Source organism: Zonotrichia albicollis, chromosome 6 (assembly GCF_047830755.1).
Source record: "Zonotrichia albicollis isolate bZonAlb1 chromosome 6, bZonAlb1.hap1, whole genome shotgun sequence".
In the NCBI taxonomy this organism is placed as follows: domain Eukaryota; kingdom Metazoa; phylum Chordata; class Aves; order Passeriformes; family Passerellidae; genus Zonotrichia; species Zonotrichia albicollis.
The window spans coordinates 39,218,900-39,237,826 of NC_133824.1; the positions used below are offsets into that span (position 1 = coordinate 39,218,900).

At 38.8% G+C, this 18,927-nt stretch overlaps 1 protein-coding gene across 1 annotated transcript in view; it reads left to right on the forward strand.

The window, feature by feature from the left end:
• The first annotated feature begins 16,236 nt into the window (after positions 1-16,236).
• The window catches only part of MUC5AC (mucin 5AC, oligomeric mucus/gel-forming), a 48,657-nt gene continuing 45,966 nt past the window's right edge, over positions 16,237-18,927 (forward strand). The window contains exons 1-2 of the mRNA XM_074542184.1: positions 16,237-16,300; positions 16,798-16,973. Of these exons, the coding sequence (XP_074398285.1) occupies positions 16,237-16,300; positions 16,798-16,973 (240 nt within the window). The remainder of the gene's footprint in view (positions 16,301-16,797; positions 16,974-18,927) is intronic.

Here is an 18,927-nt window from a genome sequence, read left to right on the forward strand (position 1 = left end):
GAGCCTTGACATTATTGATTAAAAATATTGTGTGCAATAAAAAAAAAAAAAGACTTATTCAGCTAAGAGGCTGAAAGTCTGAATGTTGCTTCCTAGATTTGAAAGCTCTACCGTCCTTACATGGGCAATTCAGCAAAACTGGAAGTTGATTGTGTGTTTCATGACACATCCATATGCACAGTTCACTGTACCAGAGTAACTGTGTCATACTAAGACCAGTGTAGTAAAAATTTTAAAGAAGATTAGTTTACTTAGTTGGCATATATGAGATAATGAATACAGAGCATGTTTTCCAAATGAGAACTGGATAATCTCTGATTACATGGGTTTATCCTGGTAATGAAGGGCAGATAGTGAATAGCTTAGACAATTAATATGCAAATGTAAAGTCTTATTTCTACCAACACTGTGGCAACTTTGAGCCCTAGCTCCACTGACCTAATTGCTATAGAGTGCTGTTCAACCTGTGCTCTAGTTCAGTGGCTTCCTGTTAGACAGCTGCCATCAAACCACAATATTGCCTTCGAGAAAGGCAGCTCTTTATAGTCATGTAGAATGGCCCAATTTCCAGATTTCCATGGAGGTGAATGCAGCTAAGTTACTCAAGCTGTATGCAGAAGATCACACTGGAGAGGTACTCAACCCACAGATTTTTATGAGAGCATCTTTATGCCAGCAGGAAAGTAATGGGTGTGTTTTTGGAGAATGTTAGGTAAGTTCAGAGCTCGTTGCCTGACCAGAAGCCTGTGTTAATGATGCTTGCAGTGGTAAAGCCATTGCTGAAGGTCTCAGTAGTGTTGTGGCTGGCTCAGTTGCACAGTTGTAGCCATGACCATGTTCTAGGCTTGCTGCCCTCTCCCAGCTGGCCCATTCTGCAGCAGCAGTGAATAGTCACAAAAGTCAGCTTTGGAGTTCAGAGCAGACACCGGGGCTTGGGGACCGCATTCCCTCTGAAGTCACAGGGAATCAAGCAAGGAATCAGGCTCCTCCTGGGGAATATTTACAGCATCAAACTTGACATCCTTCTGTTCTCCCCTAGGGATACAGCTGCATGTGTATTGTATAAAGGACACAAGCCCGTGGTGTCCTTTGCAAGTATTTGGCATTGTCTATAGAAGCAGAGGTAGAAGGACACAAATTCTCTATTCATGATGCTTGGGTACCCTGGGATATTTAACAGGGCACTTTTTCATTTGCGCTGTGTCTAGGCAACTAAATCCTACATCTGGGGTCTAAAGAATGATGTCCAAAATAAGGCTGTGCCTGGGAGTCCCCAGTGCTTCCAGAGGCAAGAAGGTAAAAAAGTGCAAAGGAACATCAGTTCAGTGAGACCATGAGTTCATGACAAGTAGTCATTCATGTCTTATGAGTGAGACATCTGCTGTGTTTATTAAATAGTGAATTCCCATGGGCTTTGAAATCCCCTTTGACATGGGCAGGCACATCACTGGTTCACACTTGCTGAGCTTTAATTCTCATCACAAGTACAAGCCCATTCCTTGTACAGGCTGGAAAACTCTTTCTGTAGCCCTGACAGAACTGCAATAGTATCTATGGTCTTTTATATTTATCCCATGAAAATATAAATAAGTTGCATCTACATCAATAAAGCTTGTAAAATGAAATTATAAGTATTTGTGAAAAAACAGGTAACAAGCAATACCTTTTCCCTTCTCTTATACCAATAAAATAATAAAAGTCAGTGTTCCAGTCTTTGATAAGCGGCAAATGGAAAAATCAATGAACAACCCCATATGTAATTGTTTTAGAATAATCAGTGGAAAAGGGCTTAAAAACTTTTTATAATGAAATTAAGGCAACTGAAATATTGTTATATTTGGTAAAAAACTGGATTACCTCTCTTTTCAAATGAGAACTGCCCCCTTTTATTTTTTTAATCTGCAGGGCTGCTGCCTAAGAGATGAATGTTTTGAGTTTTCCTTCACAAACCTCTGCAATATTGGGTGCTGTGGAGATCAGATCCCAGCTATGGGACATCTCCAGCTTGCCCACCAGTTGTGGCAGCCCTTATTTGGGTTGTGGGGTCATGCAGTTTATGTGATTTGACTCCACCACTATCATGCCTGCCTTTATCAAGGCTGTGCAGCTCACCCCTGTTTGTACATAAAGCATTAGGTGGTGTGGCTGTCACTTACTTCCTGCACAGCTGCTCCTTGTGTCTTCAAGGGAATGGAGCCAATAGGAACAACCTTGAACGTGGACCGTGCCAACAGGATGCAAGTCGCCCACTTCCATGGACATCTTCTTTTTTGCTTTTGTTTCCAGAGAATTGATGTACAGTCCATGTTACCATTGAGGAATGTTGGTTTGCCCCTGGCCACGGGCACAGATGAGCTGACCAGCCAACCCCATGGACTCTGAGTGCTGACACCAGCCATGCAGAATTGAATCTTGTGACCTCCCAAAACATGTCCACCTCCTGTGAACCTGGAGTGATGGGAGCCTTCTGTTGGTGGGCATTCCCAGGTGGATCAGCAATAGAGTCCCTGAAAGTATAATGAGAGAGAAGCCTTTGCTACTTAGGACTAAATAGGAATGAGCTCTTATTACTGACTTAGTCAATACTTGACAAGGTTGAATCAATACTTCAGAGAGATGACTTTATACAGCTGGTTAAAAAAAATACATAAAATGGAAAACTCAAGAAAATTTTTGTCTTCTGTCACCACAGTTCCTGTAATACATTTTATATGCAGTCAGAAATACAGACTTTTAAAACCTGAACTGGAAGCTTGATTTGGGACACTAGGAAAATATCTGGAAAATGCTAACAATTCTGCTCAGTGTGTGGTGGATTCATCACCTTCTCTCCCATGGGATCATGCGAAGGGTATCATGTATCCCATGACTTCCCCAAGCAAGTATGATGTGTTTGAATACAGACTTTCACTGCTGATACTCCCCTACTTGCTATCAGGAAGGGGCTGAATGGGCACACAAAAAGTAGCCTGAGCTGCATTCCTCGTTCCCCATAGCACCTGCTTGGTCAGACTATGCTACAAGAGACCCAGGGTGGGTAGTAAAATCATGTAAGTAGCAATGGGAAGTAAAGGGAGGGTTTGAAGGGAGAGAAAATGCAGGCTGTTTGTTTATTTGTTCATGTAGCCAGGGACATCAAACAAATATAACAACTCACCCAGAGATTTGTGGATTTGGGACATCTCCCAGAGTTAGATTTCAGCACCAGTACAGGAAAAAGTCAGATTGTCTGAACCAAAAAGTTTGAATGGGTTCCTATTTCTTTGGTTATTAACTGACATCTGAGAGCTGCTAAATCAGTAAATTTTTAGCATTTCTGGATCTGAACTCAACAAGCTTGACTTGCTCATCCAGTTACTGTTGCACCTGCTTTGACATCAACTTTATCAAGGAGGAGGATTTGAACCAGGAACTCCTATAAACTATTTTTCTTTGAAATCAGATTAGCAAGTCAGAAATGCCAAGTGATAAGAGAAGACTTTCCTTCACAAGACTTCCTTTAGCAACCCTGAGTCAATGGCACTGGGACGACATTAGCCTTCACATCCACCTTACACAGGGTAGAAAAATTGATTCATTGTCATCATGAAAGTTATAATTTTAACTTTGCTTCAGGAAGCTATGGACTATAATTACAGATGTATTAAAACCACACATACCTTCCCTATTTTAAAAAGAAAGGAAAAGGAAAAGGTATTATGTGCCTGGAGGAAAAGTTTGCCCAAAATCTGGATTAAAAAAAAGGGTAAATTAAAAAAAAGGGGGGAGAAAATCAACCTGCAGTGTCTTTTCTTGCTAGTTTTCACATTAAGATCCTTTGTAGGCCAAAAGTGAGCCTTCCAAGTGAATAGATGGAAAGCTACTTCTTGGGGTGAAGAGATAGAGGTGGAGAGAGATTTGTTTTTTGGAAGCTGACTGGTCACTTGAAAGATCATTTTAGCAAATTTATCCTGGCATAATATTCCTGACTAATTCTTCCAGTAAAAACCTAGTATAGATTGGAGTAAATCAAGAAGGCCCTTGCTCTTAGGTGTGCACAGCTGCACGTTGGCATCACACCTACTAATTACACTCTTTGGAGAGTCAGATACACTAAAGCCTGTGGTTCCTCATCAAGCAGGCACGCAAGATGTACTGAGGGAGGAGTACTTGGTGAACTCGTAGGAGGGCAGTTTCTCTTCTAAAAATAACAGTTTCCCTTTCTTTTCTTCTGTTAAACCGTAATGGTATGGTCTATCTCAGACTCAACAGCTTTTTTGGGAATAGAGCTCTAGAATGAAAAGTCAGATTGAAAGCAGGATGATACTATAAGTAATTTAGGAACCTGCAAGTATCCAAACTACTACCAGCAGAAAAGTAATCTATTAAACCTAAGAGTTTTTATACTTAGGTCTGTTCTTAAGGCCATTACCCAAAAGATTTACGTTACTAATACCTTCAGAACATTGCTATTAATAGTAATATTATTAAAATATTACTGCATCACATCATATCAACATCTACAAAACTGGATGGGTTATTCTCCAAAAAGCAGTTTTCAGGTAGGTATTCCCATGCTGGTTCACTGATCTAACAAAACCTCTCACACCTAGCCTGTAGCTCCTAGCTAAAATAGAATCCAAGGAGGTGAAAAACTCAGCGTGAAATGCACTCACTGGGTGTCTTAAATCCAGCAGTGAGTTTCGTGGTTCTTCTCTATTGAGAGTGGAGAGAAGCACCCCCAGAGCATCATTCAGCCCACCTGGAATCTGAGTGGAACAGGTAGCATAGCTCCACCTGAGGTTACACCATTCTGTAGCAAACACCATTAAAAAGCAGCATTCAGAAGTAGCTTCTGACAGCTGACCCAAAAAGATCAGTGTCATTCCTTTGCCTTGATCAATTTTAATGCAAAAGAAGAAAACACATTATACTGCAGGGGAAATGGAGCCAAGCTCTGCACATCCAGGGTTTTCATGCACAGGCTCCAGTTAGGGCTGTGATCTGTCATCACTGTGGTGGGTCATTACCCACAGGTATGAAGTTGCTTCTGTCAATATTTGCTCAAGTCTGCAAATAAATGGATTACCTGAATGTATATGTCTCTGCAAAGATTTGCATGTTAGATTTGTCGTTATCAGATCGCAGAGGGTGTAACACAAATTTGACCACAATCATTTCAAAGAGCTAACCTTCTTTCTCACCCTGGCATTTTACCACAGGTTTCAGAGTAATATCATCAGCAGGACAGAGACAAGATCAAAATACATAAAATAAATGCAGAGCAAGCCATAATTCCACTTCTCTTACTTTTTTTAGGTTTAGTACGGAACCACAATTAAATTAGCATGACACCACAATTAAAAGATTTCTCATCTGAAACAGTTTTAAAGATAAAAAGGCTTTGTAAGCTGATGTGAATGCACTTTCAAAAAAGACAACTCCAAAGGAAGTGAAAATCAAAAACCCCAGGAGAAATTACTTCTTTTTTTCCATTCTCATTTTCAAAAATGTCTAAAAGGTCAGGGAGGAGAATGTACTGAAAATTGATTTGACACCCCTTACATATCTTTGCTGCATATCTGGTGGAAAAGTGGTTTTTCACTCACTGTATGAATTTTCTTGCAGCAGTGGTTCATACTTTAAAGTGGATAAAAGGGAAAGTGCCACAGAGGTGAACAAAAGAGTGCAGATTTTTCTATCATACTTGAAAAATTACCTATAGCACCTACCTTATTAAGCTGTCATGGAAGCCAAGACTCTGTTGAATCACTACATCAGGATGTTCCAGTCACTGGGAGAGTTCAGGTTCCTTTGAGGTTCATGGTTTGGGGTTCAGCTCGGACAGAGAATTGTGAGGTTTCCTGACGAAAGGAAATAAGTATTTTTATTCATAGGCAAGTTAGGAATAGTATGTTCCACTGATAGAGAGGGAAACTCTTGTTGGACTTGGCTGAGAATATTAATTCTTTTGAACCTCTAAAGTGGACTTTAAGAGATGCTGTCAAACTAAAAGCTTCCTTGAGCAACATGTGTTCATATTCAAAAGTAAAGTGAAGGAATTTGGCTCTTACAAGGCACATGAAATGAGCAGCAGGTTGAGAATTTGAGTTCCAAGTGGGCAATAAAGTCCATTTTTATTGTTACATGGTACTACAGTCAGAGCTACCAGCAGTGGGCATTCACAGCACTGGCATGTACTTGCACTAAATTATAATAGCATTCAATATTTAAAAACCCAACCAAACCTCAAACAGCTATGCACTTCAAAATTAACCAGGTCAAAGGATTGGAAGAATGAGGGATTTTGAAAGTCTGTAAAGGAAAAAGAATCATAACTGTAACTATCATCTTTACTACTTTATTATTCAAAATAATAATGTAAACATTATTTTATATATTTGCTTTTAGTATTTCTTCACTTCCTGTTTGCATGAAAATAATGTCTTTCACAAACTACCTCCATTAGGCTTGTCCCCAAAGCAATTTATTTCAAATCAAACTATAGTACTGCTCTTTTTACCCCTTTTTCTTCCTCAGTGTGCATTTTCCTTAAAAAAAAAAATTAATTTCTATTTTATTTTAAACCTGGCAATTTTCTGCTTAATATTTTCTCAGCTAATGCCAGACAATTTCTTTCTCCTCCTTCTTATAAGTCCTCTATTTTAAGAGTTTCTTGTTTGATTTCTTCTGATATACATATACCTATCTCAAGCCCTTTATTGTAATATTTATGGGTTTCATATATGTGTATTCTGCTTTTTTGTAATTGTAATATTTTTATTGGCCAGTTAGAGAATATTAGCTCACATATTAATGTCAGAGGGAAGAGTAATGAGTTTTCTTTTGTTTTATTAGATGTTAAAAAATGGTTTACCAGTTTCTGAGAATTAGTTGACACTTTTTTCCTCTATACTTCATCCCATTATAATTATCTATGAGGTGTCCACGCTGCTCTGGTTTCATATCTCTTCTGGTTTTGGCTGCAATTCTAACATGCAAATGTCCAAACAACCAATCTATCCCCCAAAATCAGTTGAAACAGCGTTTGTGAGACAACAAAACTTCTATCTTTTTAGAGATATTTTAGCACATTAACAAAACCAATTACTCAGTGAAGGGCCTAAATGCTTCAAGATTTTTTTTTTCTGTTTTCTTCCTTGTCATTACTAGTGATGCAGCTTTCCCTCTTCACTGGGTGCACACATAAAATCCAAGGTTGCCCAGATGGGGAGCTGTTGTGGGTGAGCTCCACAACCTCCAGGACAGCAGAAACCTGTCACTGGATGCTGTATCAGGTAATGGGCTGACAAGTTTCTTCTGCTCCTCTGCACAGCAAACACAGAAATACAATATAGTCCTGCATCCTTGGGGAGGTAAAACTGCTTTATCCAATAGCTTTGGGCATTGGACCTGAATTTTAGGAGGAGCTGCTGGCTATGAGACCCTAACTCTAGGAAGTGCAACTATGAAATCAGAGGTGCTTTGAACATAGTTAAACTGGAGAGCGTTGTATCTGTTAATGTCTAGCACCTTTTTGTTCCTGGCAGCATTACTTGGGGATTGCTGCAGATTCCAAAGGAGTAAACCATCTCAACTTCTTCCCACAGAGCTATGTTCGATCTATCACCCATCTGAACAGACACAGGACTAATAGCAAAATAAAGACCCAAGCTGATGAGGAAAAGGGATCCTTATTTTATCCTAGAACCAATACAATATTTCAGAAAGCCACTGAGAAGAACAAGGATCCCATACACTTAAAGGTGACCTCGGACTGTATCTCTGTATACAGGGGGAGATGAGCTATTTCTTTATGAGCCACTCTCATAATTGGTCTTTACCATCAAAAGATATTATCAGAGCTGGCTGGTCACTGCTGAACATCTCCTTTCCTACCCCATAAAACCAGCTAGTTTCCAGCCTTTCTCACTGCTACCATGTCTTCTCTTTATTCTTGCTCCCTCCAAATGAGTCGCTTCTTCCTTCCTGGTGATCTCCGTGGCACTGCTCTAAACAACATAGTGGAAAAAAATATAAAAGGGTCATTGTCAAGACCATTCTCTGCTCTGAACACTGCTTTCTGTTGCCATGACTGCTGAAGTAGCAATATATAGTGTCTGTCACTGTAAGCAGTGACTGAAAGCCTCTGCCATCAGCATCACCAGGCAGTGGATGCCTCTTGAAAGAGGTTCTCATGGACCTCCTCATGCCCTAAAGAGCTCTTCCTACAAATGGTACATCTTGGATAACTCGGGTCTGTTGTAACAAAGATAAAAGAAGGAGAAACATTAGCTGTGGGTGACTGATGGAATACCAATAACTAGAGGGTACAGAGGTTTAAAATGCAGCTCATTTCCCTCCTTGACCTAGTCCCAGCCTTAACTGTGACATCTTGAAGGTAAATGTTAGAGGGGCAGACATTTTTCCTGCAGGCTATTTCCATCTTGCACACAGTTTCATGAAGCTCTCCTTTTATGATCACCTTGTGCAATGCTGTGAGCCCAGCAGAACGGGCTGTGGCAGGGTGTTTTGGCATTTCAGTCTTGCACTTGGTCCTTCCAGTCCATGGAATGCCTCCAAGAGAACAGGTGAGTAGTGGCTGAGCAGATCGGCTGATTTCAGACACGTATCCACTTTCCTTGACCTGGATGAATATCTGCAGTAATTCTTTGCTAATATTTACTCAAAGAGTTGCACTCTGTGTATGTTGTACTATATCCTGCTTCCACGCTTTCTGCTTTTTTCCTATGCATTATTACCTGTGCCTGTTTTGCTGTCTGTCGATTTGTTCTTTTGTTGCAGTCCACTCTGGAAATATTTTGCCCCATAATTACACACCTAGTACAGCAGAACTTTGGTCAGAGGTGAAGATATTTGCACTTATAATATACGTTCATGACTTCATACCACCTTCCACAGTCACCTGCTCAAGACTGGCTTCAGGTCATCCAACACCTTCGTTTTTCTTAGGTCATTGCTCCTGAACTGGCCCATCTTCCCTAAATTCCCAACATTTCATTTTTACTAACATAAGGTCTGAGCCAATCTGTATTGTAAAATAACAGATTTTGCCTGCTGCAAATGTGGAACAGGCAAAGCCCAGTTTGTAATCAGAGGTAAGAGAAAAGAATGTGATCCAGATCCAAACTTTTTCAGGCTTTTGACAGATGTAAGTTATAGTTTTGGTGTTAATGTTCAGGTGTACAACTGAGTGGCCTCAGGGGAGGGCAGAGAATCCCAGTTACCATCTGTTTTCCAGGGAACACTAGTGGCTGTGTGTTCCTCTCTTACAGATCATCATGAAGTCAACTCATTAAATCAAGAGAGCTACATGGAAGTAAGAACAAGAGGGCTGAATCACAATACCCAAGTATTTACCTCTACTAATTTTTGGTAACACAATAGAAATTTTCCAGTTAGGTGTATCCAGACAATGGCTTCCTATGAGACATTTGATGCAAATATTTATTTCAATTTATGTCAAATTTTCAAGGGTTTAGGGAAAATTTGTACCAGATCAGTGATAGAGGACTGTCAAGGGTGTTCAAATAACAGATGCTTTTTCTCTTTAGCTTAAATTAAATTATCATGGACAGATAATAAAGAATAAGTACCCAGCTATAATTCCTGCTTTAATTTAAGTATTTGGAGAGTTTAAATGTGAGACTGAAGTGTAGCACAAGCTCCGTCCTGAAACCTCATTTAAAGGACCAATGTGATCCCATCTGGGGACAAAATTTATAAGAAATGTGGATCTTTAATAGCTAGATATTCACATGCACTGATTCTGGAACAAAAGATTCCTATCCCACCTGAAGCATTATATCTAGTTTAAAAATTGTCTATACGCTGATATAATGAGCATTCCTCTCTACAGAACAGGCTGAATGCAAACCTAATGCTATGTGTTAATTTATCAAAGTCAGTGGGTTTACGCTCATTTATTAAAATTTGAGCTGGCTAATAATTACGCCACCAGGTCTAAGCATAACATTGTAATATTCTAGATTCTTAAGTAGTAAAAAGAGGTTCCAGTGTATCTGACCTATAAAATCTTGATATTCAATTAAACTTTTTCCACTGAAGGTCTCCTTTGCAGATAATCACAAAACTTACTGTGCTGTTCTCAAAGGTCACTATCCTATATAATCCCAAAATAGCATCACAGTGTGAAAACCATCACTTTCAATCATTTCCCCAATGTAACAGTCATGTTGAGAATGCAACACAATTTTTTTCCTACAACAGGGTAGGTGTTACTTTCTAAACTTAGCAAAGCAACTTCCCAGCTGGCACCTTGAACAAATATGGAAAACCAAACAAGTAGGTTGGATTTGATGATCTCAGAGATCTTTTCCAATCTCATTGATTCTGTGATTCTGTGAAATAAAAGTAGACAAAATTCTGCAGCTCCCCAAAATGGCAGATAAAAACGAGTTATCTAGAAGCTGTTTGTTGCAACAAATAGTTGTCAGGATAAGTACCCCTAACCACAACCATCAGTCATTAAGTTCATGCAAATGCAGAATCCAACTTTAACTTGTATTTGCATGTATTAATTTATATAATAATATTATGATTAATAATGCGAAGGGTCAAAATCTTCCTCCCTTATTTTCTGACTCTACTAAGTCGAAAAATGGCCCTTTCCCCCTCTGTGCACCAAAGGACCCTTTGATCCAAACTGCCTCAGAATCCTCACTCCATTCTCACAATAGCTTTCCTCCTTGAATCCCTACTTTGCTGCTTGCCAGCATAGAAAAGGAGCTAAAGGGATACTCTGCCTTTCCTCAGCTGCAGAGTCTTGTTGCCCACCCTGTACCCTGCTAGGAGAAATAGTCAGGAGTCATCAGCCAAATCGCTGCCTAACAACTGGGAAATGGGACTTGGAACCAAGCCTTGGTTTGGACAGCATCTTAGTATTTTCAGAATATAAAGTATTACATTTCTGAGATGTGAAAATGTGTGATTTTGTCAACAGGATGTTGCACTTGTAGGTATCCATGGTCTCAAACAGCCAAGCAAACAATCACAAGCCACAGGATAATTGCACAGAAGTTTGTGCAATAATTAATTACAGGGACTACAGGGTCAATATATTTCATTAATTCTGTTGAAGGTTCTACAAAAAAAGACATAGTATACTTCAGAATCTGAGTTTTGACCTGACTGGAGTGTTTTTGTTCAAAATAGAGTTAAATTTCCTGGCTGAAATGTGTTATCTTCGAGAATATAATTATGGAAAGAACCTGTGGCATGCACATTGGCAACATGAATTTCTGAGGGCTCTGCTTATTTCCTGCTGTTGCTGCACCAAAGCTCTCAATAAGAACATGCCCTTTCAGGTGTGTTGCTCCCTGTTTAGTCAGCCAAGAGCGAAGCTCTTGAGATTCAGGATTGTTTCCAAGGACCTGTGACAGATACAGTAATATTTGTCTCTTCCATTATGGAAAAGGTGCTGTCTGACACCTGCAGAAGCCCTGTGTAAACTGGCATGCTCCTCATACGTGCAGGCTGGTGCTCAGCTCAGTATATTTAAACTCCTTAGTACACAGCAACACCCACCAAGAATAAATTACTCTTCTATCCACATTAGATGAACCAGGAGACCTCTCCAGGTGAAAGCGCCATTTTGTTTTTTGCAGTCATTCCAGAAGCATATGGATTTAACCTTGTAGGTCTTCATAGGAAACATTTTGGCTGAAGAGGAATTCCAAATTTGGGACCTGTGTGGTTATAGGTAGAAAGTTTTGAATTAATCTCAGATAAAATGAAGTGAGAGTTCTCTACTTTGTTCTTACTTAATATGAGAAATTTTCTTTCAGACACCTATCTGCAGAGCACAGCTTAGTATTAAGCATGCACTTCTGGGTGGAAACCAACTAGAAAATTGTATTCTTTGCTGTAGTTCTTGTTCTCTTAGATAATGGTTGAACAAGCTAGTCTTTGTTTTCGATGATGCTTGACTTGAAGTTGTTCATTTAGTGTTTTGGCATTAAACAGAACAACGTTTTTGCAATCTCTGTGACTGTGTACTTGCTCAATATTTTGTTTAAAAATACTGTCATGATAAATTCTGCTCTTCACTCTAATAGAAAATACTGACATATTCAAACAGCACAGATTTTGCACTAATACCTAAGAGAATGGGAAATTGCTAAGATAGGAATTTTATACCTTAATCATTTATTAAATTAATATCGCAAGTAATTATATATTATACTAATATCACCAATAATTCTAGTTCTTTGTATGAACATATAAATATGTATATGTTGTGGACATAAAGCCATTCAATGTTTCATTCACAGTTTTGGTAACACCGCTTCTTGACAATATCAACCTTGAATGGGTAACACGGATTCAGAAATTGCAGAGGGAAATAGATGCCAGAAGCCAGCCAAGAAAGTGCATACAGTTTGCTATAATATCCAGTTAGCAGGTCTGTAAAAGAGCATCCTTTTACTTCCTGTTTCGCATGAGGTAGGCTTACAAGTCTTATGCTTACAGAGCATTGCTGCACATCTTTATGCATGTCATGTCAGTTACCAGGAATTTTTACTGCAGTTTCATCTTGATTAGAGAGATTTTCAAAACAGACTTCAGTTTGTAACTACCAGTGGTTTTTATGATTACATTTCCTGCTAGACAGACTTTAGGTGTTGAGGATGAAAAAACCAATTGCCAATAATTGGGATAGCTGCAAAACTCTCTAAATACATAGAGAGGTAAGTCTTTAAATACACTGCAGAGGATAACCCTTCTCTTTAGGCTCAGTGATCATGCAGATGATGGTTGTGGCACATGAAGGAAGCAGTCTGTCCATAACACTTCCTGCTCAGCCCAGCCCCTCTCAATTCCATTTCCAGCTCTTTTAGCTCACCTTAGCCAGAGTTGCAAATTCTTCAATTAAAGAAACAGTGAGCTGTAAGTAAATCTTGTTTGGGATTGTGGCCAGAATTTAAGATGCAGCATTACCATTGTACAGCATACTACCTACAATTACCATTCCTTCCATTTTCCCTCCTTAATCTCAACATGCCCATGAGAGGGGGACAAGAAGATTCTCTGCATACCCACCAGGACACAGTGTGGTGGCACTTCCATTGTGAGTAGTTTTATTTTTTGCAGTTACTGGAATGAAGAGAAGTAGCAATGCAAGGGAGATCTGTCTGGAGCTGTTTCTCCAACACGCTGTGTCACACCATTTCTTCCCTGCTTTGAACAAGCACATGTCAAGAAGGCTGCCAACAAAAGCATTGTTTCTGACTTTCAGTGTTTCAACAAATACTGTTTTTACACTATGAAATGTGGCTTTGAGTTTTAAATACCTTGTTTTCAGGGAATGGCAAGGGCAGGGGTGATTGAACTTGTGCACAGACTGTGGGCACTTAAAATCCTCATGAGTGCCATGGCCCTGGCATCCACCCTTTCTTAGCACCTAATCTGGCATTGTTATTAAATACTGAGCTTTGTTATACACTGCCCTAGACAGTGGCTAGGCTTGTTGTGTATTTAAGATTTTAATAGGATTTGCCCTGGCTAATCTTACATGCACAATGTAAAACTCACTGCTCTTTATACAGAGAAAGTGTCCTTAGACCCATTTATTTACTTATTCATGTATAGCTCTGGCTCTGACCTGCATTTTCAGGCATTTATATCCTATCCCTTTATTTACCAATGTGGGAACCAACACAAGCCATCATCCCTTCAATTTGTCTGATTTTTAAACTTCTAAGCTAGGACCTAAGACATACCCATTTTTACATCCAACACATACATACCAAAAAAAAAATAGAGGGGGGAGGGGGGAAGAAACTAAACTAAACCCCAAGCCTGCTTATCTCCATTTAGAAGTTAAAACAATACAAATTCTAAATCCAAGGAATTGTCCCCAGGACCACTGAATTTAGTAGATGGCACAACACAGCAATAATCATTACTTCAAAAGAGTTGAGAGAAAAGCCTTTGCTTTGAGAACAGCACAGCAAGTTTTGTGATTATCTGCAAAGGAGACCTTCAGTGGAAAAAGTTGAATTGAATATCAAGATTTTATAGGTCAGATACACTGGAACCTCTTTTTACTACTTAAGAAACTAGAATATTATAATGTTACATGAGAGAAAATGTACAAAATTTTATTATGAACTTTTAGTGATACTTATAAATTCAGCTTGGAACTGTTAGAAGGGAAAGTGATTTCGCGTTATTGATGACAACATTACATGTTGTATTTCCTCAGCCACCCTAATCAGTGTCGATGTAATGGATTCATGTGACCCACAACAAGCTGGTTCGAACGAGGGTCTAGCTTGATGGAGCTTCAAGCTGTACTGTGCACAAAGTGCTCAGTACTAAGTGTTCTACAAATCAGAAAAGAAAAAAATCATTTAAACCTTTCAATCTGCAGCAGTAACAGCAAAGTTGAAGTATAACACAGGGCCTAGAGAACAGGCTGAAGTGACTCTTGTATAGCTCCAACGTGGCTACATGCAACCCAAACCATTTCTAACACAGTGAAAGGCTTCTCTCGCTTTTTTCACATGCAGTCAATATCTTCTCTTGATCTGATCCACCTTCACTTGTGTGGGATAAAACTGAACTGATTGCCTGGGGACTGAAACTCCGTATGAAAAACAAGCCTGTCAAACAGATTTTAACCAAATTTTGACATAAATCTTTCAGCAAACTGAGTTAGTGTTCAGCTGGGAAATGCTTCAGCTGCTGATATATGCAGTGTAGGCTTTCCCTCCTTGATTCTTGCCTGAGAAAAGGAAGACTGTCATTTAGCAATATTGAGTATATAACAAGGAAAACAGCTTTTCAACAGATGCAGGCAATTCTCTGTCATCGGGAATCTCTGAGCCAAGAAGGGATGTTTGCTTAAATGATTTGCCCTAAATGTAAATTGGTAAGTTACATGAAAAAAGTACAGGATAAAATATGTATGAGAGCACAGTCTGGGATATAGAGGAGTCTGACTCAACAAAAGCGATTACCTGATAGTTTCAAGTCTCTGAGTCAAGAAATGTAGTGTTTGGAATACCACTGACAAAGCATGGGGCTTGCAGGTTTCCTTCTGTGCAGCCCAGCTGAGTTATGCTGAACCACTTTGAAATTCGCCAGCGTAAGAGACTTGGGTTTCCTGGAGCCTTGAATTCAATCCAAAACCTGCAAGAAAAGAAAGCGCTCCCCACCTGTTTGCAAGAATGATTCAGAGAGAACAAATGAGCATACAAAGGAGTTCCAAAACTGCAGGATCCACACCATAAAAGCAAACTTACTTTTCCTGTTTCTCTTCTTGTTGGACAGAAACACAAAATGGAGATGAACAGCCTTCTGGATTGTGTTTGTTTCAGAAGGCTTAAGAGCCCACTACATGCTATGAAACATATGTCAAACTTTAGATTGTAGAGAGTAATTTATTTGTTTATTCTTGTGAAGAGAGGAAAAAAGTCTCCTCATTTCATGGCAATATTTTCTCTATCAGAAATGTTATTGCATTGATAAGGCTAATAATGGAAAACAACCCTTTGTGTCAATATTAATCTGAGATATATTTCAATAAGAAACCCTGCTTCACCTTCAATTTCCAAAGGAGTCAGCTTTTTACAGAAATAATTTTTGCATCCATTTCCATGATCATATAATTAGTTCAATAATGGACAATATTTCTTCAAATCTCTTCAGCATCCACTGCATAGATAGTGTAAGCTTCTCAGTTCAGATCTGCATTTGATGTGTTCATTAGTGCCTGTTTTAATTGATCCAGTGCAGTTTTCTATCTATAGTAGCCAAAAGTCTTCCCAGAAACTTTAACAACATTCCTAAACTATTAAGAGCAATATAAAAAGAGACAACTGCTTTATTGTGCTGTATAAAAGGAATCATAGCTCTTCTACTCCAAATTTGCATAAAGGCATCAGCCCGTAAGCGTGTATTAGAGCTAACTCAGAATGTCACATCTAGCGTGACTACAGACAGTCACTTCTTACTTTCCTAACCAGCAGATTACAAAAATCAGTTTCAGATCTGAATCCTACATGTGATTCTCTCTGTTCAATTTATTATTAATAGTTCAGACTCTACCTTCATTTTATCAGAAATATTGTTAGCACTCAAAAGAGGTGAAGAGTTAGAAGATGTACACTCAAAATTAGACATAATCTGCAACAATTGCTACTAGCTTACAACATCAATCTCCTACTGAAGACTGACAGTGAAACTGCCATGGGTAGTATTTGCTCGATGATGGCAATAGAAAAGAGCAGAATAATCTTTTCATCCCTAACTCTGCAAGTCATTTCAGGTCATGGTAAGAAAGTTCAGTCCATACAATTCTTATTTTCAAAACATGAACACACAACACCAGTTTCCAGCCATTTGCAGCAACTGACCAAAGCAGATAAGGATTTTCATAGTTTTCAGATCAATAAAGCCGAAAACTGACTATAAAAATGTCAACAGACAATTCATCCACTGACATGTTGAATGTTCAATACAGTACAAGTCTAGCTGCTCAAGTTTGACAGCATTCTTGTTTTATATCATACTTCAGCACTGCAAAATGATAAGGAGTCTGACAGCTCAGCTTAGCAAACCCTGCAAGACCAATTAGTCACCTCCATGATGCATATTTAGAGAATATATCTAAAACCCACGGTCTGTGATAACTTACACCACAGAGCCCATGAGAATTTCTCATGAGTAGTACTCCTGTCCCTGGTCAGACTCACCGAGGAAGGGTTACTTACGTGAGCAGGGAGTGCAGGCTATCAGAAGTCACAACGTGCCATCTTTGTGCATGTACAGGATTGCACAACCCCGAGGCTCTGATTGGATCCTGCTGCTCTCCACTGGACTGTGTGCACATCAGGCACCTGCTGCAGGCAGCTGAACCTGGATTCGAGGTTCAACGAGAGCACGCTCCGAGCGCGATGGTTGCCCGCAGTCCTCTCTCACTGCCTGGAGAATTTGGCCACGGCAGAGTGAAAATGGCACACATGTCACCATGTCGAAGTGGATTCAAATTCTCCCTTATTTTGAATCGTTTTGATGCTGCACAAATTTATTTAAACTGGAATTTTCACACTTGATGATTTTTTTCTTCTAGATTCTGTGCTGGATACTTCAACATCTCAGCTGCAGAATTGTAGGACCTTCACAGTTCTACTTGAACTTGGCATACTAAACATGCGACTGCCAAAATAAAGTTCAGTATTTTGAAAATTAATCCTAGGGTATTAGACCGCTTGCCCCTGAAATTACTATGCCATATTTAGCAATATGCAAAACAAAGATAATATATCCCAAGTACTTAAAAACATATTTTCAAAAGCAATACGCTATTGATGAACTTCTCAGGGACTCCAGTGATGGGCACCACAGAAAAGTAAGCGAGGAAATTGCTGACTGTATTCAGTGAGGACTGAATAACACACAGTAACAAAGTGTTAGGACACATAGGTAAAAATAACTGAACACGAAAAACATTAATTATCTAAGCTCTGTCCATAAAAAGCAAGAACCCTCTAAGAAGCAAACATTTCGTTCATGTAATTAAAAACTATTTCATTTAACTGCACTGATGGTCTTAACATCAATACCTCCTAGTGACATTGCAAAATTAATAATACTTTATAAAAATAAAGGAAGCTCTCCTTAAAATTTATTAAAATAAAAATAAAACCATAGATAAAAAACTATGAATACAATAAACCCTCATATTAATAACTACATAAGTGAGCATCAGGTTTGTCTCTAAAGTGATTATGATTCTTGTCCTGCTACTGCAATAAGGTTTTATAGAAAGGATAGCAGTCTTTAATCTTAGCCAAATTTTCAAATGAAATTAATTTATGGCAAATTTGTACCTCCCTGCATTTTGTTCAACATGTTCCATTAGTTTAAGTCTTTAATGCTGTACCATTATCCAAGTCCTTGAACTTCAATGATGAATACAGAAAAGGACTTTTAAAAGTAACTTTTAAAAGTTACTTCACAATAGAGATTGAACACACATACACAGATATTCCCATGCAATATGCTCTCCCTTCAAGAAGGATGACATAACAGAATCTTAAATTATTAATGAGAATGGCAATATTTGAACTGAAATACTAAAGAGGTTTCTGCTAACTTTTATACCACTTCTTTGAATTCAGTTAATTTCTCTGAGCCTTGAATAATACATGCACCAAAGGATTTTATTTCTTTTTCCATGTTTGTCCTTGCTTGTATGCATTTAATTATATCTTCCATCCTTTTTTTTTTTTTGATTAAGATTGTCTGCTTCTGATTTAAGATAAGGCAATATACTTGAGGGTCTTATAATAGAACTTCTGACAAAACTTGCTAGTGGTAATAGTATATATACATATCTATCTCCACTTATATGCAGTCTGTAGTTTATATTATTACAAACAAACAAACAAACAAACGAATTGTCATTCAGCAGAATTGTGTCCACCAGAGTATATTAACATAGATTTTTTTGAGCTTCTGCATCTTCAACAGATTCCTTTGAGAGTTTATAGGCACTGCTTAGCATAGCCCTTCATTTCACCCACTTTTTGACTAGTTGTACCCTTTATTTCTCTGAGTCTACAAACACCAATTGCTTCTAAAGACTGATTTTTGATTTGGGTCATGAAGGCACTACATAACAGATCCCAGCTTTCAGCTGGCTTTAAACAGTGCTGCAATGGCCCTATGGCATTGCATAGGTCTAGGTAGAGCTCTGATCCCAAACACAATGCTGCAGTGTCAATGCCTCAGAGAAAAGCAAATTCTCTTAGGTGTGACTTCATACTGATGCAGTGACACTATTTCCTACTATGAATTTACCTTGGCGGCTGCTAGCAGAGGGATCTCTGCAACACGCACCGCTGCACAATGTAAATATGCCCTCCGGTTTGTGTGTGTACATCAAATTTTTAGTCT